The sequence below is a fragment of the Uloborus diversus genome, chromosome 4 (assembly GCF_026930045.1).
Source record: "Uloborus diversus isolate 005 chromosome 4, Udiv.v.3.1, whole genome shotgun sequence".
Lineage (NCBI taxonomy): Eukaryota > Metazoa > Arthropoda > Arachnida > Araneae > Uloboridae > Uloborus > Uloborus diversus.
In genome coordinates this window covers 114423979-114446665 of record NC_072734.1, presented here as the reverse complement: position 1 = coordinate 114446665, position 22687 = coordinate 114423979, and the positions used below count along the sequence as shown (strand labels likewise).

Sequence of the window (22687 nt, the reverse complement as noted above, 5' to 3'; positions counted from 1 at the left end):
TTGAGTTGGAAGATATTTGCAGAAAAACTGCAGTTATTTACTGCAGAAATTTCACCGAAATCTGTAGAATTTCTGCAGAAAATTTGTCTGAGTTTTTCTCTCACATTTGAGCAGAATTGTTCTGCAGCTCAGGCATCTGTTCTGCGACGTACGTCGCAAATTTAGTAGTATTCTGCTTTGGGGCTAATAAACTTTGAATTTTACAAAAACATGATTCAAAAGGTAATCAAAGGTAAGAAAAAATTGTTGTAAACCAAATTGGCAATGATTTGAAGGAAAGTCATAAAATTTTTATTTCATAAGTATAGCTCAGAAATGTCATTTGAAAATATTATAAACAAATATTTCGAACTCAAAAGTAACCTTCAATTTAGACCTATGCAGCAAATTTTAAACTGATAAATTAATTTATTATAATTATAGTGAATGTTATAAAGAAATTTCACAGAAAATTTTTTAATCAAAAATGTTTTTTAATTAGACACAATTTTGAAAAATGCTTCTTAAATACAAACCATATTTTATAGCAAATGACTTTTTTACTTAAATATCTAATAGATATATAAAACATATAGATAATGCTACGAATAAAGAAATGAAATATGAAAATTCAGCTTGAAAATTCAGAGTTCACATATTATCAAATACATATCCTATGGGAAAGACTATTGGTTATTTTTAGACCATACACAGCATTGACAAGAAGATGAGCATGACCAATTGCACTCATGTAGCAATATCACCGATACAAAAAATATCTCAATGAAAAATAAAACTAAGTTTTGTAATTTTTTACGTGCTTTAGTTCGTTCGTGCTGAATAAAGTGAAAATGCATAAATTTCTTCAATTCTAAATTACAAAGATAAAATTCATTTGAAATGTGATTTAGTAAATGAGTCTGAGCTATTAGCCTGATGTTTTTCACAAGAGAACTTGACTAGGCCCCCTAAAATTCTGATTTGTGAAGTAGGATTGAGGTAAGAGTTTTTCAACAATTACATAAAAATATCACAAACACATGGGGGCATAAAGTGATACAGTTAAAATAAATCTATGCACAAAAAACATGCATAAATGGAAGGGCACTCGTTGCATTCTTCAAAAGCAGGAGCTTTGTCTTCAACCTCTAACACATTTGTAGCATTCTCTTTGCCCAATTTTCTTGAAAAATGAGAATGTTCAAACTTTAGAGCATTCTTTCTGAATCCTTCCTTTCCCTTTTTCTCACAAGAGCACATATTAACAAAAAAATGTTCCCTCTTTTGCTGGGTTAAGTTCACAAGAATACAGGAAGGATTAATTGTCCCACAAGAAAGGAGTTCAATGGTTAACCAAATCATCTCTCGCCTGTCTGCTCATTACTTTATCGCTGAGAATGAGCATGGCCAGATGTGGCCATAGTAGAGCTCTGATGCTGCATGTTGCTGTTGTTGTTAAGAGGAGGCGACGTCGAGTATGTGAACTGTACTGAAGGCGTTGCTGAAACTTTTTCGCTGGCGGACATCTTAGAGAAAGCCATTAGAGTATCAGGAAAATTCGGAGGTGTGGCTGGCGTATTTGCTGGAGTTATCATCTGTAAGAAAGAGGGGGGTGTAAATACATTTATTCCGACAGGTATCATAATCTTCTTCAGAATTTTTTGCTTTTAGTGAGAGAAGGCACGGAAATAAGATGTTTAAAAAACAAAAACTCTGTAACAATTGATTTTTCAAAAACTTGTAACTTAAATTTAAATTAGATATTTTAAATTTCATTTTTTTTTCAAGACAGATATTTTAAAAAATTTAGATAATTTTTGATTTACAATTATACCCAACTAGTGGTACCCGCACGGCTTTGCCCGTTGTTGAAAATTGAAACGTCATTCGGTTCGCATGTATATTTACAAATAATGGATGACGAATTTCCTGCCCATTGGCTATGTTCATTCGCTCTCCCATTCCACGTCATGATAATTTTGTAATTTACTCGTCTATCTTATGATAATTTTGCTCTGGAAAACGTTCTTAAAATTGGAATAGAAAAAGAAAAAAAATCGAATTTCTGAAAAATCGCTTCGAGGTGCACACCCCCATGCTACAAACTAACTTTGTGCAAAATTTCATGAAAATCGGCCAAACGGTCCAGGCGCTATTTGCGTCACAGAGATGCAGACATCCTCCAGACCAAGAGACTTTTAGCTTTATTATAAGTAAAAATAGAGAAGTGAAGTTTACATAACATTATACGTGTACAAGAACATTATAAGTACTTACACTCAACTGACGCTTTCCGTCGCTTTATCTAGCCAGGTAACTTCCCAATATTCAGCGCCCTCTTGCGCTTCTGGATTGCGCATGTTCCTGTGTAATTCTTGTTTATTACGGTAATAGAAAATCGCCCGTCATGGTATGACAAGTGAAAATTGTTTTTATATTTGAACGAAGCAACTGCCTGTGTAGTGATGCTTTGATAGTTGAAAGATTAACCCTAAACTCTAGTAGAGAGCGGTTAAATGTTTTGGTTTCTTCGTTTTCCTAAAATGAAAGCCTTACCAGTAAAACAGTTACCGGATCGAGTTCAGCCTTGTCACAATAAAGCCTTTGCCTGAATGCCATTACCAAAACTTATTATCAAACTACCATGCCGTGGCACGCGTTTCATTGGTAAACACGCGGGTTACTCGATCATCGGTTATTATTTATATAAGGATGCCTGACCTCCATGCACATTTCAGACAAATTCTTCCGAATCACTCCGTATATTAACCTATTTTTAAAATAATTAACAGCCAAGGGTGTGATGGAAATGGTTTTCAGAGAGGAGTCACAAATAATAGTGAGAAAAATACATTATAGTGACGAATACAATATTTCTACAAGAATGTATTGAACAACAAACATTGTACACAGCTCTCCTTTTGTTGATATATTGCTTGAAAGATATTGCAGCTAATAAGACATACTTTTTCGGATGCGTACAAAATTATAAGTCAATCAGATTCTAATAGCGATGATAAAACGATGTCATATTTATCCGAATTTATTTTCATGAGGTTAAATGATTTTTTTTAATTCAAAATTTTGTCTATGTACTACAGTGAAACCTCCAAACAGCGGACAGTCAAGGGACCAGAAGTTTTGTCCGTTATTGGGAGGTGTCCGCTATTAGGAGGAACTACTTAATTTACCTTTTTCAAAATGGGCTGTTGTTCCCTTTGTAGAACACAATCGAAACAATTGCGAAAGGTTTACTACATTTTACGTCAAGTGTAATTAATCTGTTTTTGCTTAATAAAGGTATACCGACAGCACACACTTGTCTTAAAAAGCATTTAATCAATTAAAGTAATCAGTTAAAACAGTTTGACATCTCTTTTTTGCATTACCAACGGCGGAGATTCGGCGCAGCAACCCCCCTCCCCCCACACACTTTTTATGGTTAATTTATTTATTTTATCTCGAGTATCACTATTGCATGATTGACAGTTGGCAATATGACCTTGAATATGGGCAAATCTTTTTCATATCTAAAAATTAAACAACCCAACGAAACCACGGCGCCATAAAGCCGACTACTACCGGTGCCGGTCTGCTCAATTGCATCTCCCGATAGCCCTACTTAGAAAAAGCGCCCAGTTTCTTCTTTTTTATCTTAACTTTTGAATAGTTATTGTGTACAAAATTCATTAAAAACGTATGTTAATTGTAAAGCTGACATCAGTTTTCACTTATCTGCTTCAGTACTCTCAAAACTAGCCGTTACAAAATTATGACTTTTTTTTCTTTTTCATTTTTTGCTGCCCGCAAAAAGTACCATGCCTTTTAGTTCTTTTTTTTCTGCCCCCAACTTTTAAGCCCCAATCGCTGCCTCTGCCCCTTACCACCCTTTTAATTCCAAGAAACAGTGATAAGGATATGACCGGGGTGGGGGTGGGTGGAATATCAGTTGTGGAGGATGAAAAGCTTTGTAAGGCAAGCAGTTACTAAGATATTCTGTGAAAAGAAAAAAAAAACGGAAGCGCTACGATCACAAGGAAATTTTTTTGTGAAATAACTGTCCGTTATTCAGAGTGAATTACATGGAATGGCCTATATTGAGGGACTGGGACTTGCAAAAATGTCCGTTAATTAGAGGTGTCCGTTATTCGGGAGTGTCCGTTAAGGGAGGTTTCACTGTACTTACTTCCTTTTCAAACAGTTAATTACTCTTGTTCAAATTTTCAAATTCATGTTCTTTTTAAAAAAATACGGTTCATGCTTCTTTCGAATGTTTTAAGGACTAGGTTGAAAAAAGGCCATTTTTGTCCAAAATTCGCTTTTTATCAAAATGACTTAATTGAACAGCCCTATTTTTTAAGATTATAAAACTTTTTAGATTTTGAATCTAAGAGAATAAAATAAATTACGGAAAACATGATTTTGCAAATTCTATTCAATATTAAAATATGAAATTTGGCATGCCTGTCTTGTAAGTACTTTTGAGTGTAATAGACCGTAGATAAAATATCTTTTGATTTACAGCCTTTTTACCAAAAAATGGTGACTAATTTTCGAGAAATGTCTGGATGAATTCACGTAATTTGTCATAATTCTTAAAATACTTGAAAAATTTCTTTACCTGCGGTCTGTTTCATTTGTAACATTTATAGATGTGAAATAACCTAAGCAAACTATATGTAACTTCTTTTTTCTAATACAGTGTTTCCTCTAACTGGTAATTTTCAGTCCTCTTTACCGAAAAATCACCCATTTAAAAAATTAATGGTATTATGACTTATTTTTAAGCAAAGTTCATGTTTTAAGAGCCTTTTGTTTCTGAAAAACATTAATATTATTTCATAATGAAGTTTTAAAAAAACTGCTAGGATATCTTAAATTTAATTGGTTGCATTTATAAGATTATTAGCTGCATTGCCCGGCTTTGCCCGGTCTACATTGAAAAAAACCATTGTGTCAAGTAAAGTATCTTCAACAGGGTTGGCAAAAACCCGGGTTTTTTTTTAAAAGCCCATGGACCCAGGGTTTTTTTAAATAAAACCCAAAAAAAAACCCAACTAAAGCTGGGTTTTTTAAAAGAAATGTGGGGTTTTTTTGTCTTTTTTTATGGAAAATGTGGGGTGCTTGATCATACTGTAGCGTAAGTTTATGGACAAAGCACAAAAATTGTTTTGGAATAAAAAAAGCTGGAAAATCCAGCGTTTTCTGAAGAAATGTAAAAAAGAGGACGAAACCCAAGAATGGTGAAGTTTCAGATTTTTTAGTTTCCATGATTACCAACAGTTAGGGCAAAGTTACTCCTCGAGTGATAAAATCTATTGTTCGTTTGTTCGTTTTTAATTACATTTTTCTTTTCTTTTTTTTTTGCATTTTACTTTATTGTATTTCATTTTGTCATGCAAAACTACTGTAGAACCTCAAGTAGTTTAAATCCCTATTTTACTGAATTCCAGCTTAATCAAGACATTTCTTTGAATTTTATGTTGCCTGTTTTTCTATTTCTGTGTATAGAGAGAAATATTGAATTTTTTCGTTGTAAGATAATGAAAATACTGTACATCTTATTCTGTTTTCTGTCCTGCTGCTTGTAAAACCTGTTAATGTCTAAAAAATATACCTTGTTCAGGGGTCTGGCCAGAGGATATTTGGGTCCGTTAACGGACCCTTCACAAAAATCCGATCAACCAAAACGGACCTTTCACAAAAGCCCGATCAAACAAAACGGACCTTTCACAAAATCCAGATCAAACAAAACGGACCATTCACAAAATTCTGATAAACAAGATCGGATCTTTCACAAATTGTTTATTGAAAGAGCAAAAACAAAATAACGCATATTTCTGTGTATAAACCGCATATTTCTGTGTATAAACCGATAATTTTTGGAGCCTTTTTTGAAGTCATATTAGAGGGATCAGCTTATACTAAATCGGCTAATTTTGAGAAGAAAAAAAAAATCAGCACTCTTGCAATGTTCCTGCAAGTGTTAAGTAATTGCTACTGCCAAATAAATATAATGGTTGTTTGTTTTATCACAGCTAATTAGCAGCTGTGTTGTTGTAAACTTTTCTGAAAAGGCATTGGTAAGAACTTTTCTCCCCCCCCCCCCCGCTCATGATTTAATAAACAATAATAATATATATCTGCAAAATGAACTTAGAACTGCAAAGGGATAGATAGTAAGGGTGGGGAAAAAATATGATCTCTTCAGATAGGGTTACCAACTTCAAAATTATCACCACTTAGCAGCGTCTGGCGTTAAACCTTTATAATGACTGATTAGAAAATATTCTTATCATTTTACCTGCTAGTCAAAATTTGCATTTTTGCGGGGTGCGGTGCGATGTAATTGTTATTTTGGAAGAAAATTATATGGGTTTTTGATTTTTCGATGTTAACAAGGATGATTAACTTTAAATAAACTCTTTTAACATCCGATATGAGAATCATATTTTGTTCTTTTTTCAAGCTAACTTCGCTTTATTAGGATGCAAATAAATGAAAAGTCTCTTTATTTTTGTTGGAACTCTCATTTCAAGTTTTTAAAGCAAAATTCCATTTTCTGTTATGAGTCAAAAATTAAAATGCTGAACAGATTTTTTTTTTTTTTTTTTTTTTTTTTTTGCGTCAACTGTGTCCACAGATATTAATGAAATGTTTATCATAGGACCCTAAAATGCAATTTTAAAATAATTTTATCAAAAATATTTCTTTTACAAGCTTTTTTTATACTTTTGATGCCTTCACTTTGAGAATTGCGATCTCTTTGCATCCGCTATGGGAATTTGATTTTTCGCATTTTTAATGTTTATTACGCTTTGTTAAGAGGTAAACAAGTAAAATATCTTTTTATTTTTGTTAAAATCACGGAATTTATAAGTTTTAAACGAAATTCTGTGCTTTTTAAGAGTGTCTTGGGTCAAAAAGTTAAATGCTGAACCCTATTCTGAATTTTATTTTATTTATTTTTTTGTTACAGTTATTTTAAATACTGTACAGAAATATTTCTAGTATAATTTAACATAATGTAGAATGGTAGATAAATATTGATGCTTGAGAGAGCGTTTGGCGAAAATTTTCTCGCCAAACAATGACGACAGATACTAAAATACTTTTAAGAAATTAAAATAAAATGAGAAAGATGGATTTAAAATGCGTAACCATGGAAATGCAAAAAAAAACATAAAATAAGTTTAAGAATTGAAAATGAGAAAGATGGAAATAAGCAATGAATTCAAAAAGCGTTACCGTGGAAACGCGAAATAAAATGGTTGAAAACTTGAATAGAGAACAGATTTTTGAACTTCATTTAATTCGCTTGTAACTTTTTTTCTAATGGAGATAGAGGGTTAAACTTTCGACCTTAGGTCGAGTTAGATCTGGAGTAAGAAAAACAGCTCTTTCCAATGCTGTCAAAAAGAAAAATGTGGGACAATTCCTTCACTTTTTATTGATGGATTTAATGAAGAAAGTAGTGCCTAAATTTCAGCTAAGCCTAAAAAAATTCGAGCTAAAAATGCAAAAAACTCCCGCCGCAATTAAGTTAGAGCATTGGAACAAATTGCATAGAACGCGGAAAATTCTTCCCTTTCCAACAATATGTAATATTACTCTTTGCGAGTAATTTTTCACCCCCATATTCGGGAATTTACGTGAAAATTGGGCCTAAATTGGAATAAAAAAAGAACTATTCATCGAATTGTTTTTGAACTGGTCTGCAAACCTTCTCAGGACTTAAAGGAACTGAAAATTTCAGCAAAATCGGCCGGGTAGTTCTCGAGTTTTGCGAGTTCAAACAAACAGACGCTTTTTGGAGACTTCATTTTATACTATGTAGAGATACTTGAAATTCATATTTTAAAAAGCCTTAAATTTCAAGCTGCACCAAGAAACTTTTATAAGAGGCAGTCCAAAAATAATGTCATGCTTTGAGGGAAAGGAGATAAGTAAAATTCTGACAATGGGGAAGAGGGAGTAGCAGGAAGTGTAAGGTCAAATATTTTTTGTAACAGTACGTTAATGTGATATAACATGACACAGTGCCATATTTTGACTTAATTGGGTTCTATAGTATTTCAGGTATGGGGGCTCTTTTGTAGTAAGAACAACTGGTTAACGAATTTTGTAAAGTTTTTTAATTTTCTTATTTTTACTGATATGTATACCAAATATATCCCCCCCCCCCCCCCCCGTTTTAAAGCTCCCAGTGTTTTTTGAATTTACCTTGGAGGGGTCAGGAGAGTAATACAAGAGTTTCCTATAGGTGGGATATTGAATTTCCGCATCTTTCGGGGGTTTGGAAGAGTCCCCCCCCCCCTGAAATTTTTGAAAAATAGATATAAAATTCTGCATTTTGAGGCCTTATAATGGGTGCAGGGCCTGATTTAAGTGTAAGCTGATGAAGCTCTGCTAAGGGGCCCCCAAAAATTATAAACTTTTTTTTCACATGTATAAATGTTTAACTGTTTTGCACTATAAAATTTTCTAAATATTTTTTATTCCACTGCAAGGTCAAAAATTTCATTAACAATGACAGGAAGGTGTGTGATTGAGCACGTTTTCTGATTGTGCAATTCAAAAGGGCCTCACAGGTTTGTTTGTGCTTACAGTCCTAAAATTTCAAAATCGGGTCCTGAATGGGTGTTTGAGGCTACAAAATATCAGGCAAATTTTTGGCAAACAAAAACTAATTTTCTGTAAGTTACCTCTCTATAGCCAGGGCTAAGGCAGAAATACATGAAATACACTGCCAGCTCAGTCATTCAACTCATCGTCATTTGAAATGAAATTTGCTCAACATTGGTTTTTGGTTTTGTTTCTTTTTGAACTTAAAGGATGGGAATATTTCCTTGGCCATTTTATCATCACAAAAATTGTAAATTTATGAAAATATTCGGGGGTTTTTTTACATTTTAACCAACGCTTGATTATAACCTCTGAAATGAGAGGAAGCTCGGCCTCATTTTGGGGCCTCCCAGTTTTGTTTGGGAAAATGTTTCTAACCATTCTATGCACATAGATACAACACTGACTAATGCTAAGTGGCCCAGCAGAATTCAGAGTTAAGTTTATTCCACCTTACTGGCTGACAGAAACTTTGTTTATGACATAGGTTGCTCTCAAATTCTTAGTAAATTTGGGTAGTAACATGTTGAATCATATTTGACACATCGCAAAGGAAATCAAAGGTCGTAAGAGTACATTGTAACAGAGTTGAATCTAATCTCACATTTGAAAAATCTAGCTTGTAACTATATTTTATCAAATGTGTCCTCACTTTCAATAATTTAATTCTTTCAAACATTTTTGCACAGCAAGATTTTGCAATGTCTTAAAAAAAAACGCAGTTGAAAGCAGAAACTGAAATTGTTCAGCAGTGTGATGTTTGGGCCCCCTAAAAAATCTGAGGGGAAGCTCAAGCTTCCGGAGCCTTTCGGGTAATCAGGCCCTGATTTTGACATTTTAATCTAAAATTTAGGTGCTTTAAATTATATCAATTTCAGCAATATTTCACTTTTTTTCAAATATAGAAATCATTATATCAGGGTTTCCGCTACGGTCGCATTTTTCGCATAATGCGAAAACACTATCTGAATTGCAAAAATAAAGCAATGCCTTTTCGTTTTTTTGCTCAAATAAAAATTAAATTAGTTTTTTAAATAAAGAAGAAATGTATGATCCTAGAGAGGAAGCGTGCATGGCGATAATCAACTTAATCTTTTTTAAATCTTAGCTAAGATGTTTAAACTACAATTAAGTTCAATAACTATTAGTCTTATCCAGCATTATGTCCCCCCAAAAACTGCTTTATTAGGAGGAGGAGACTGCAACGTTCTAAACACCAATCATGTTTTCTTTTTTTATTTTATGTTTTAAAAAAATTGCTGTTGTACTTATTTCTTCAAGGATGTCACAAATGAAATATGAATTTTATTTTCAACTGGAGATGAAACACACTGAGGCATATGTAAATATATGAGAATGTGTAACATTTTAGCATTTTGCTAACATTTTTCCATCAATTTTAGCTTTTATGCTAAAGAACTTTTGAACCCAGCTTAAACCCTGCATTATATAAAGGGGTATTATAGCCTTTTTTATACCTATATGATACCCTAATAAAATTTACAATTAAATCTCCTTTTATAAACAAACCTTGACTCCTTATGAACTTTTAACAAATTCCTATAGTAGTACAAAATTATGACAGTCTCTTTGTCTTTAGGTTTTTATTAACATCTAAACCCACAGCAGAGGGAATTTTCATGACTAAGAGGGGGGAAATGTATCTCTAACTCTGAATTTATCTTTTACTTCTACTTTGTATAAATTTCACTACCATTTTCTTGTATTTAGTTTTTGCTTCAGCATCTGATATTTTGTTTATACTTGTGGAATGGTTTCAATAATATCTATCTTCATGCTAGTTTGAGTAATTAAGGTAGTTCATAGTTATAGACTGTTGAATAAAGTTAACTTGTGTTTACTTTTATTGCTCTGAAACTTTTTTTATAAAATGCAACAGGAAAAAAGTTGTAATTTTGGGATCACATTTTAACTTTTGTACTATAAGAGGTTTTTGATTTTTTTTTTAGCCTAATCACGATGATATTTATCTATTAAGTAATAATTATTTGCTACGTAATTTAATAAAAAGCGCTTTTTCGACTATTTATGTCAGGGCTGTCCAACTACCGGTCCGCGGGCCTACTGTGCGGCCCGCCAACTTCTTATTTGGCATATTTCATTTTTCGACATTTTATGTTATCAAGAAACATCCGAGTCTACCATTCTTAGTCAAGTCAAGGTCCCCGAAATTTCCTCTTGATTGCTCTTTTACTCTTTTTGTTGTATTGGGAGAAAAAGGTACAGGACATCTACAGGTCCAGCAGTCTTACCCTGCACGCTGATATTCAAATGAATTCCTAGAAATAGTATTGTCTCGCGTTGGTGGGGAGAGACAGGGAGAGAAGAGAGAAACATTTCATATAAGCAAAACCTGCCTGCAATTGGTTAAAAATAAAGACCCTCTTCACTGACTCAACGGCCTTTATTGCTTTCGAAAAAGAAATTGAGATTTTGCTCTTGTCACTTCTATGTTGGAGCACATATTTATGTGAAAGTGCTTTTTTTGGTGATGAACTTTATCAAGAACAGTCACAAGAGCTCTCTCTCTGACAGTTCATTGACAGACCTTCTTAAGCTGGCAACGACAAACATTGATGTTGAAGCTCCTGTCCTCAAACTGCGACCCGCCAGGTGATCGGTGACCGGAATTCTGGTGCGTGGGCAGAGCCTGATTACCGCAAGGGCATGCGGGGCACAGGTCCTCCTCTTAGATTTGAAAGGGGCCCAAAATCCCCTTAATTTATCATGCTAATTAAAAATAAATGATGATTTCACTCAGAACCTAGAGTACAATGATATTGATATTTTTGCAAATACTGAGACAAGGAAAAAAAATCTCTTATTTGTTGATAAAAATTCCTGTTAAAAACTTGATCTCTCTGCAAATCCTAAGACCACTCCAAGTTTAGTCTGTATTTACTATTAAAAGTTATATCATAGATAACTTTGATATTTACGATCAACTGCAATGGTCAAAGTTTAAGCACATCGAATATAATTATCGTATACTATATCTCTTCTACTTTTTAAATGTATAATACTATATTGGGATATGAGGTACTACCAAATTTAGCATGGTTGTGTTGATACGCAATTATTGAAATATTTTATAGCTTTATCATATAGAATAGGCGAGAATAGGAGGGGGGGCACAAAATGAATTTCATGCCCAGCGTCTTCAAAACTCTTAGTCGGACCCTAGGGGGCCCTGAATTAGAACTGTGCCCTATGTCCAATATCAGAGTGATCGGGTTCTGTCCGTGGGCTCTTTGCAGTTGGACAGCCCTGATTTATGTCATTCATTAAAATCTTCCATAAGTTTCTGGAAATATATGAATTTTGGGAAGATTTCCAGAAGCATTCAATGGGGGTGTTTCCTTGAGTATAAATTTTTAGGACTTTTACATCACTTAGTACAATAGAGAACAAACCTATGGTTGCAGTTGCAGTGCTTAGTTCGGTTGAGCCACCTTTCTTCGATTTCATTTCAAACTCGACACCTATATTTCGAATTGAATCGAAAGGTTTGCGTTCCCAATTAACCACAATTTATAGAAAGGGTTACAAAGCAGTAAAATTGTAGTTGGGAGGAACAATGTTTCCTAACTATAGTAATGCTTTAGTACAAGGAAAATGCTGTTCACTGTTCCTGTGTATTTAGTTTGTTATTAAAAAAATATAATGTAAATTAAATTTCAAGCCACCTGCAAAAAAAGTTCAAGTTCGATTTTTTAAATCAAAGCTAATTAAGTAATCTAAACTAACCGTTTTTAACCTAACAAAAATCCTTTAACGATGACATGTACCCCATAAGAAGGTGAGTCTCCCCCCCCCCCCCTCTCTTTTTTTTGTCTCTTTTAACTACAGCACCTGTTATAAAGGAATGTTTCTCTGATTTTGAAACTTTTACAATAAGTGTCTACTCTGAATACATATCATTCGATTTAAAGAACTCATTTGTCATTTATGATCATGTTTGTCTATATTCAACACTAAAAATGGAATCTAGGATATTTTTTAGTTTATGCGTGTGATGCCTGGAAAACTTACCCCAGGATACCTAGATTTAATTTCTTCTTTCCAACATTGCCTCTGTTTTGCTCTCTTGTCATATGTATCACCCACTAACAAAACAAGGACTTATAAGCAAATTCAGTACTTATGTATTAAGGGCATCAAGGCAGAAGTTTCACTAATGTGCCAATAAAGAGCAATCATTTGGAGCATTTATTGTTCGTAAGTGCATACAGTTATCTTTTGGATTTCTTGTTGCCTTGATTTGGCAAGGGAAAAAATTATCAACATCATAAAAATTACCAAATCTGTAGCTGCGCCGGCACTAATACATAAGTACCATAAATTCTCAAAGACCTAGCAAACAAACTATGAAGCATCATGAAAACAACTTAAACAAACAAGCATAGTAAATATACCCAGTGTAATAAATAAAATCATTAAGTATATTCTATGATTAAAAACTTTGTTTTGATGCCCCGATTTCCAATCTTAGGCACCATATTTGATGTTAAACTTTTGAAATGCATTGAACTTTCTTTTTCTGACTCATCACAACACAACCTACAGTTAACGTCAACAAATTTCTAAAAAGAAAACCTTCTTTAATTTTGACATTTTAAATTGCATAAGTGCATTATATGTCTAGCAACATTTTTTTTAAAAAACTCATAGATGTTCAGTTTAGTAAAATGGCATTTAGGGTTTTCATTTTAATGCATGGGAAACTTTTTTCAGGCATCATTATGATGCTTAGATTTGAAATTTTAACAGAGAGTCACTTGAGAAGTGTCACTAACTCTGAATGACAAACTTGTGTTGTAGAATAAGCAAGTAACTTTCTAAAAAGAAAACATTCATCACTCAGTCAGAATTTTCCGTAGTTGAAATCATATAGTACTGTTGAAACAATTAATGGATTTTATGTGACAAAACATCTATATATATAAAAATCTCGTGTCACGATGTTTGTTCGGGGTAAACTCCGAAACTACTGAACCGATTTTTATCAAATTTCATACGTATCTGTAATTTGGTCCAACTTAAAAGATAGGATAGTTTTTATAATTTTTTATTGCAAATTTCATATTAATTATGCAATAATAGTGTGAATTAATTGTTTAGTTCTAAAAATTCTTAATAGATGGCGGTGTAAGTTAATTAATCGATATAACTCTAACATCGTATGACTTACTGCTAAAAACACCATGATAAAAAAACTCAGAAATGTTGCTTAGAATTTCCATATAACGTTTCGGGATATTACAGGTTATTATTCACTTCCTGAGAAAATCAACAATATTTTTCAAAACGTTTCCTTGAATTGCTACAAATTGCAGATTTCACACCGTTGTGAAAAATATTTTTCTCCACCAGTATCAAGATTAACTAAACGTATTAAATAGGTGTATCGTTTTCAAAGCGATTACGGTTCGTCCAGATTGACTAAACGCCCAATGTGTGCGAAAAGACATCTGGATCGCGAAGCTTTGCAAGAGTTGCATTCGAGATACTTGCTTGAGATCTGTCTTCGCGTTGGGAATGTGTGCATTTATGCTTTGAGAGCTTTCTTAGAAAAGCAGGAAGGTTCCAGGCTATTATATTAAACCTGCGTTAGACTTCTCTGAAGGTGCGAGAATCATATCTTCCTTTAACTAAGAAGACTACTAAATTCTTCAAAAATATTCCAGGTTAATTTCAGGAAGTTTAATGAATTTAAGCGGAAAACAATTATTTTCTTTATTTTATTCCCCAAGAAACTTTTAATATCATTAATTCTTGCAAAGATACGTTCGCAACAGAAAATTGCAGTGACATTTGCATCGTCAGGCATTGCTGCTACTTTTTTTAGATGGTAGACGAACAGCACATTCAGCTTTAAAGTTGCCTATTAGATATTCATAACAAAAAAAACGCAATGTGTAACATTTAAGAAAAAAAAAAAGTGGAATGGATGTAGTGTTGCAAGAGAGGAGTGAAATAAAATTTAGGATAAGTGTACTATGGCTCATGAGTAAAAGCATTCATTCGAAGCACATCATAAGATTGTGCAAGATTTGAACAGCAACGATAAACTTTTAGGCGAAATTATCTGAATACTCTCTGGGGACTTCCGGAAGACATTACCAGTTATTCCGATGAAATCAACGCATGTTTAAAACAATCGTTTTTATAGCGTAATGTCGAGATAATGCGATTGGCCATGAACATGCGAGTATAAACGCAAAATAATCTAATCCCTGAAGTATTTTCTAAGCAATTGCTGGGTATTGGAAACGGTGAAATGGAACTGTATCAAAATATACAGTACAACAAATAGACAGACATTTTCTACACTGCCGTTGAGACGAAAAGTGAACTGATTGAGAGTCTATTTCCAGATAAATTTAATTTTTTTAAAATCATAATTGCCTCTGTAATCGCGCTGGTTTTGTAGCAGTTTTGGTTGTGGTAAACATTTTCGAACAGACAGGAGTATTTGTGGATCGTCAATTGTCGACTGTCAAATACATATCCCTATGCATGTCACAAATTGTATTTATTGGTCGCACAAAGTCATTGGGAGTTGAGACTTTCTAATGCAGGTTTGACGTAAGGAGAAACAGTATTCGTCAACTGTTTAAAACAATTTTGACGACATTCTATCCAACACAATCATCATTTTTTAAAGAGAAACTATATAACATTTAACGTTTGAAGACGTATTTCATAAAGTTTACCAAACACACAAATATTTAAATCCAGATTTTACACCAGAGATAAATATGAAGTTTTAGTTTTAACTGAAGGTGTTTGCGTTTCAATTTCAAATTTGCCACTTAGTTATTATGATATGCCGTCACCTGACAGTTGGGCCACCGACTTAGTTAACACTGATTTTCAACGTATAACAACAGAGCAATGACGCTGTCATAGCTACAATTATTGCGAGTAATGGGCCATTACTGACGGCTGGAAAAAAAAGCTCCCCATTGATGCTGAACAAGTCTATACAGTTGTATAAAATGTTGTGTAGAATCTAAAAGCGTATGGTAGTTTACGCTTAGCTTCTACATTCGGTTATTTTACAATCAGTTTCGATATTTACTATCACTTTCAAGTTATTTTTGCTTTTTTTTTTTGGCCAAAGTCATACTTACAAATTTCACTAAGCGTAAGTATAGTGCTCTTTCCATAGAAAATTTAGTTAGTACTTACTGAATTCAATAAGTACTTTCTTCAGCCTGCACTGTAAAAAAAAAATCCGAAACGTTACTGAGTAAAAATTTTCTATACTTGCTTGCAGTTCTGGCTAAGCTTTGGCTATGTTTGCATTACTGCTTATAGAAGTTCCTTAATAAATCAGAAAGGTGCTAAGCTTTTTTTTTTATTCCTTCCTAAGTTTACACTAAAGTTCCAGAAACACGACTAACTTCAAACGGGAAGATCTTCGAATTTTTAAAGAGGTTTCCGAGATAATTTCAGGAAGGTTATTAACTTTTATCGGAAAACTTTCCGGGTTTTGGCATGACATGTTCCTGGCAAAAATTGGCCACATCAGCTGCTCATAATTTTCCAGGAACATTTATGAATCGTTTGTACATTGAATCACGCCCATTATCAATCTCATATGTTTTAAAATCGGCTATACTATTTTAAACTCTATTAAAAATATTTATTTGATTCTATCAAAATAATGAGTAAAATTTTATTTTAATCCAACTTCTTTGCCACAGCAACGCGTGGCTGGGTCAGCTAGTAATTCTATAGAATAAACAACGCATTGCATTTGTTAGTGTTTATAGATGACCTAAAAATTCTGTAAATTCCTCCACGTTCAACATGTCTTGAATGAAATAACAGTTCTTGCAAATAAAAGCTTAAAAATAAATTAAACAATACATCTTCAAAAAATAAATAAATAATATGGGCAGAGAAATTAAAAAAAAAAAGACTTCAAAGTCTGAATGATAAAAGCATAAAAATATAAATTTCGAAAGAAAGAATGCTATCTGTAAAATGGAACTATTTCTTCAGTCTCTAAAGCGTATTTCTTCCCATTACAAGGAAGTACTTTTTTTTTTCCAATATTTACCAACATGATTTTTTTTTTTTAAAGTTACCTTAATTTAGTAAAAGAAATATATTAACACATACATTTACGGAACTGAACCGGCCGTTTTGTGTATGATGGCAATTAGGCACTGTTGCTTCTTGAAAGAAAATGCTTAGAGCCGTCTGAAAAGAAAATAAAAGAAAAAAATCAATATACAAAAATAATACATCACACCAATTCTATTTATTTCATGTCATTCCTCAGATATGATAATGGTATGAATTACCATTCATACCGGTAAGTCCTAAATACACATAAATCAGTTCAATAGTTTGGTGAGACATCAACATTGGGAGATAAGCTTTGTTGTTGTTTAATAACATACCTCGAATTGCCAGTGAGCGGCTTGTAAAAGCTGTTTTGCTTGTTCTCTTGCACATCCAGCAGCCAAAACAAACTGATTTATCATTACCTGTTCCCTGAGAGATTCCATTTTCATGTATTTAACAACTTAAATGAGTTGTTAAACGGAATATATAACTAAGTATATATCCGTAAACGTGCTGATGTTTTCACTATGGCTGGTTGGTGATCACTGTATTGACGTCATGTCCGTGTTTGAATAGATTATGCTTTTGGTTATTAAAGGATTGGTTATTGTTAAAATTGAAGAAATATTTGAGCAAAATAACACTCAAATGCTGTGGAAATCGCTTGTTTCTTCACTTTGATACAAAAAGTGTACCGGGATTTTAAATTATTTAAGTACACAAAAGGAATTTTTCAATATAAACAAAAGTTGCTAGTACTGCGCATGCGCGAACTAATGTTTACGTTTTACGTTTGATATTCATTATGATGACATATTTGTGATTGTATTATGTCCAGGAAGTAATTATCATCGCCAACATTGTATTACATTTTTTCAGAAAAAAGTCATTTTTTTAGGCTCAACGAAAATCTTCCAATGTTGACTCACATGATTGTCACGAAAAATTTACACTAAAGTGTTTCAATAAAAAAACTTATCCATAATTTAATTAACAATCTGAAATGTTAAGTCTGCATTTTCGCTCTTTGTTTACGATTTACTTTGTTGATTTTCACCGAACAATGTTTAAATGTATAACATTATATCAAAGCAAACTGGTAAATTTTGTTTCGGCTTTGTTACTTATTACGAAATCTTTCAATTTTTGGCACTTCGCCAATGCATTCTCATTGAAACCTTAAGGGTCAACGTAAAGGAATTGAGTTACTTATTTGGGACACAGACGGTTGTGCATCAACGATCTTCCTTTTTTTTTTCCTTTGTTTTTATGCATGACAGAAAGATAATAGTAGGTGGAGTGTTTTGGGAGAGAAAGATAAAAACAATCTATATTTTGCTTGCTTCCTTTTTTTTTTTTTTTTTGCTATTGATTATTGATAACAAACAATTTTTTCTTCAGTGATCTATTCCCCACTTCTACATATATTATGAAATGAATAGAATTCAGAATAAACTTTTGCAGATTTTTTTTTCCTTTATCCCTACAGAAATTTTAAATAAATTAAATCTTCATTACAATTATCGACTGCATATGTTATTTGGTAATTAGGATCCTCAAAATATAATTGTTAAACTATTACTAAAAATTTGTGTAGCAGTAATAAAAAAAAATTGTTTTTTTTTTTTTTTTTTTGAAAAGAAAATTGAAAGATAGACTGACCACAAATGCATCTAAAAATCATACTATAAAATATTTTATTGCATTAAATCCATGTTTTTCATTTTTACATCCTTCTATATCTAATTTGTAGAAGAAAGCATTAAATTCGTGAAAGTTTTCAAAATTCGACAGAATTAGAAGTTTTGAGGTGTGCCGATTCCATTTTGAACATGTTTTGAAAATGTCTGTCCGGTTTGACCGGATTTCTATAGCCACCCAAGCACAAAAAAATACATATTGAACATTTTATTGGTTTGCTATATCTTTTTTTTTTTTTTTTTGAGCAATCACAAATTGCTTATTGTTTTCACTTGACCGTTGAATGACGTCTGTCCTTTGATTTTTTTTTACAATGCATATAATGCAGGTGTCCATGTGCCTCGAAATTCAGTTATTTATAAACATCCTTCTTGACTTTACACAATCCTTTTAATGCAAAAACAATATCCAGCGCACAACATCCAACACCTAGCATTCACATTTGAAGTTCGATGTCTTGAATTCAAATCATGGTTTGCTTTTAAAAGCCATTAGTAGAAACCAGAGGCGACGATTGGGACTGAAAAGTGGGGGAGGGGGAGCAAAAAAAACGACAACTAAAAGCCATAGGACTTATAGCGGCAGCAAAAAAAATGAAAAAAAAGAAAAACTAATTTGAATTTTGACATCTTGAATTCAAATTATGTTTTTCGTAATCACGAGTGTGTGTATGTAGGCGTGTGTTTGTGTGTAGGGGTATGTGTATGTGTGTGTAGGCATGTGTTTGTGTCTGTGTGCTGGCATAAGTGTGTAGGTAGTTGTGTGTATGAATGTGTGTGTGGGGGGGTATGTGTATATGTGTGTAGGCATATGCGTTTGTGTCTGTGAGCAGGCATGAATGTGTGGGTAGTTATGTGTATGTGTGTGTATGCGTAGGTGTCTGTATGTATGCGTTTGTGTGTGTGTATGTGTTTGTGTATGTCTGTGTATGTGCGTGTGTAGTTGTGCATGTATGCGCGTGTGTGTAGGACATGGATGCAACCTGGAGACGGCTTTCGCTATAGGAGCAGCATCGTGAGGAGCCGGTCGACGGTGATGGTGCGGAGGGTGGCGGTGGGAAAATAAAATGATAGGACGCCAAAAACAGTCAAATGAAAGCAATAAGCAATTGTGATTGCTCAAAAAAAAAAAAAAGAGAGTATAAATTTTGCAAGGGCTGGTTTTGAGAGTTCATGAGTGGTAATTGATGTAAATCTAGCAACTTAACTCACGTTTTATAAAGATTTTGATGAATTTTGCGCACAATAACTTTCCCTGAAAAACACACATGAATTAGATTTACATTATTCACTCCAAAGTAGTTTAAGATGTCACAAACACTTGGTAATAATTCCATTGAACAAGTATGGCTTGTTTTCAAGCGAAACAATTGATTTTACTAAAATTGATAAACTAAAAGTTACTGCTTGTGCTAAATAATGTTTTGTAAACAGATATACAAAGTATAACAAATAATTATGTTCTGAAATTTTCGACCTTTCTGTTTTTTTTATAATTTTTAGTTTTGGTTTCTAAATTGCAAAATAAAATAAATAAATGAATCTTAAAAAGTGGGGCCATTGCTCCCCCTTCCCCGAATCGCTGTCACTGGTAGAAAGAAGAAACCTAACGAGTAAGTTCTTACTGCTATTCGCGATGACAAAAAACATAATTTGAGAATTCAAGATCTCAAAATTCAAACTTTTTTTTTAAACAAGTGAGTTTGAAGCTACAGACAGTAAAAAGTTGTGTGCAGGGACATATCCAAAGAGGGGGAATTTTAAGATATATCTCCCCTCCCTTGAAAGTCAAAAATGTTCTTCTTTTGATCAGCCATAGAAAAGGACTGAAACTAGCTGTTTCTCCTCCGATTTTTTTTTTCTGAAAATGCCGCTGATTATGTAACTGATTTAACATAAGAAAAGATACTATCTGTAACATTACTCTGAAATAAAATTGTTCTTTGTTTCAAAACTTGAGGAAGTTTCAGCAGATGTAACTTTTGCAGAACTTCAGTGACCTCGTTTTCTTCATCTTTAGAACTTTTTTATCATTTTCATCATCAGAAATACACCAGAATTTGTTTTTGTTAATGCATAGTAAGTTTTGTCATCTGCAGTTTTAAAATCCTTCAAGTTTACTCTTTGAGTCCAAGAAAGATTTTCTTCTGCTAAGTTTTAAACTGTTTTCTATCTGGCTCTGCGCCATTTTCATTGTTAGATTCTTGAGTCCTTGACTCTTTATTTAAATCATTGTCAATGTTTTTGCATGCCGTGAACTCGTTTCAAATTGAACCGAAGAGGAGGGCTGCTCAGAACAACCTCCCTTTCCGCTTTTCCTCTGTCAGCAGAATTCACAGGAAAAAAAAAGATTGCTTTTGAGATAAGGTTAATTCCATTTGAGATAAAACATCAAAAGAAAAAAAGCCATGATGACTTAGATCAAAAAGCAGTCACACTGAATTAATTCAAATTTTTATTGAACTAATCGGTACAAATCCTTAGCAGTCCTTAAATAGTGCCCTTGTGTGCATTTGCCTTCAGGAATTGGCTTTCTGGAGTCCCCTTCAAAGAAGAATTTATGGCCTCCTGGTTGTCTTCTACAGAGCTTAACCGGTTCGCCTTGAGGTCCTGTTTGAGTTAAGGAAAGAGTAAAAGTCGGCTGGTGCCAGATCTGGACCAAAGGGGGATGAGGCAACGTGTTAACCCTGTGCTTTGGCCAGAAAGTCACACCATCAGCGAAATGTGGCACAGCTCACTGTCATAGACCTCTCGAACCCAGTTGAGCAGCTCATGGCAGCATCCCGTAGACATATTTAATCATTTTGAGTCTCCAGCACGGTTTCCCAAGTTCGACATAGAATTTGATGATGTAGTGCTGCTTTTCCGTCTTGGATCACTTTAACAGGGGTACATGGAAATCGACATGCTAATGGAAAACATATTGGTGCCTTGAAGCTTTGAATTACCACACCCAGCTTGTAAGACTCCTTCCACCATCATTCAGTTGGCGCTGCAAAATTTCGGCCCCACTACTTTTTGATCCTACCCAGCAGTACAACTAAAAGTTTTTGTTACCTATTATTTCATGGTTTAAATTTTTTTCAATAAATATTTTGTTAAAATGAAATTTTTTTAGCAATAAATAATGCCCATCACAATTAAAATGGAACAGACCACTTACTTTGTTATATTGAATATTGTATAGTGATGGTATTTTGGGTATGAGATTTTACATGTATCACACCTGTAAAATTGACCGAAAGTTGGGAGTGATTAGAACATAAAATGTTATGGCATTTCGAGCGGGGGGGGGGGGGGGAACCCTTCATACAGTACCATTACTAAGAGTGGCAGATAACAACATCTCTATCTAGTTTTTCAGAAAAAGAAATAGTCTGAATTTTTACTAGTCTTCCAGCTTTTCCCACCCCAAGACGAGTTTCAAGATTTGTCTGTACATTTTTGAAGTAGAAGTACATGTTTAATTGGGGCAGAACTTGGTGGATAACTTGATAAAAACCTTTCTAAAAATTAATTAGTGGAATTGCATGTATAATATTCATAGCAAGAAACTTCATTTATGTTTCATTCATTAACTTTTTCTCGTAAACATACTTTTTCTGAAAGATAAAATGTTTGTTTTTTTGGCATTAAAAATAACCCTTACCTTTCCCTTAAAATGTTACGAAAGGAGGTAAATTATTTTCCAAAAGTGTTGGCAACCTTAATTTGCATTAGTTTTTCTCATTCGTTCTTTCCTTCTTGCAACGAGATCGCATCAGCAGAATATGCAAATTGCCGGTAGCATTTAAGCTCCCGGCACTTTGCCTCATTCTCTTCCTTTTCAATTTCAACCCAAGTCAGACTTGGTTGTTTTCTTTCGGCAGCTCAGTTGAGTCTGTCCGTTTTTGCCAATAGCTTCGGCTTACTGCTCTTGACATGAATATCATAGCTCAATATGTTTAACGTTTCATACTTTGACTTAGAATGTTAGCTCCAGAAGTTATTTAAAGTATAATAAGCTGCTTAATATTGTAAAGAATGTAGTCTCAGCATTTCCTTTAACATGTCATTGTATATATCATAGCCATAATAAACTTTTTAAATTTGGCTCTTCTTGGTGTTGCACAAGATAAATATGTTTTTTCAAGAAGTATCATATGTCCTGGTTGAGCTTCCACTAAAAGTTAATAAGCTGGGCACTTTTAAAAGCTCACAGTTTAACATAAAAGAAGCAAAAAAAGCACCTTCTCATTTAAAAAAAAACTCCAAAAAATAGTTAATAAGCAAGCTACTTT

At 33.4% G+C, this 22687-nt stretch overlaps 1 protein-coding gene across 1 annotated transcript; it reads right to left on the bottom strand.

Moving 5' to 3' along the window:
• Nucleotides 1-447: 447 nt before the first annotated feature.
• LOC129220217 (UBA-like domain-containing protein 2) lies at nt 448-17441 on the bottom strand. Its single transcript, XM_054854583.1, has 3 exons — nt 17043-17441; nt 16759-16839; nt 448-1574 (listed from the first exon to the last, which is right to left on the bottom strand). Exons 1-3 carry the CDS (start codon nt 17154-17156, stop codon nt 1365-1367), a joined length of 405 nt encoding a protein of 134 aa, XP_054710558.1. The 5' UTR covers nt 17157-17441; the 3' UTR covers nt 448-1364.
• Nucleotides 17442-22687: the final 5246 nt, after the last annotated feature.

Excerpts from the sequence above, each read along its gene's own strand:
- LOC129220217 (XM_054854583.1), bottom strand. The coding sequence starts at position 17,156 with ATGAAAATGGAATCTCTCAGGGAACAGGTAATGATAAATCAGTTTGTT. Across the intron at positions 16,840-17,042 it reads CCGCTCACTGGCAATTCGAG|ACGGCTCTAAGCATTTTCTT; the intron begins GTATGTTATTAA and ends TTTTCTTTTCAG. Across the intron at positions 1,575-16,758 it reads GCCGGTTCAGTTCCGTAAAT|ATGATAACTCCAGCAAATAC; the intron begins GTATGTGTTAAT and ends TCTTTCTTACAG.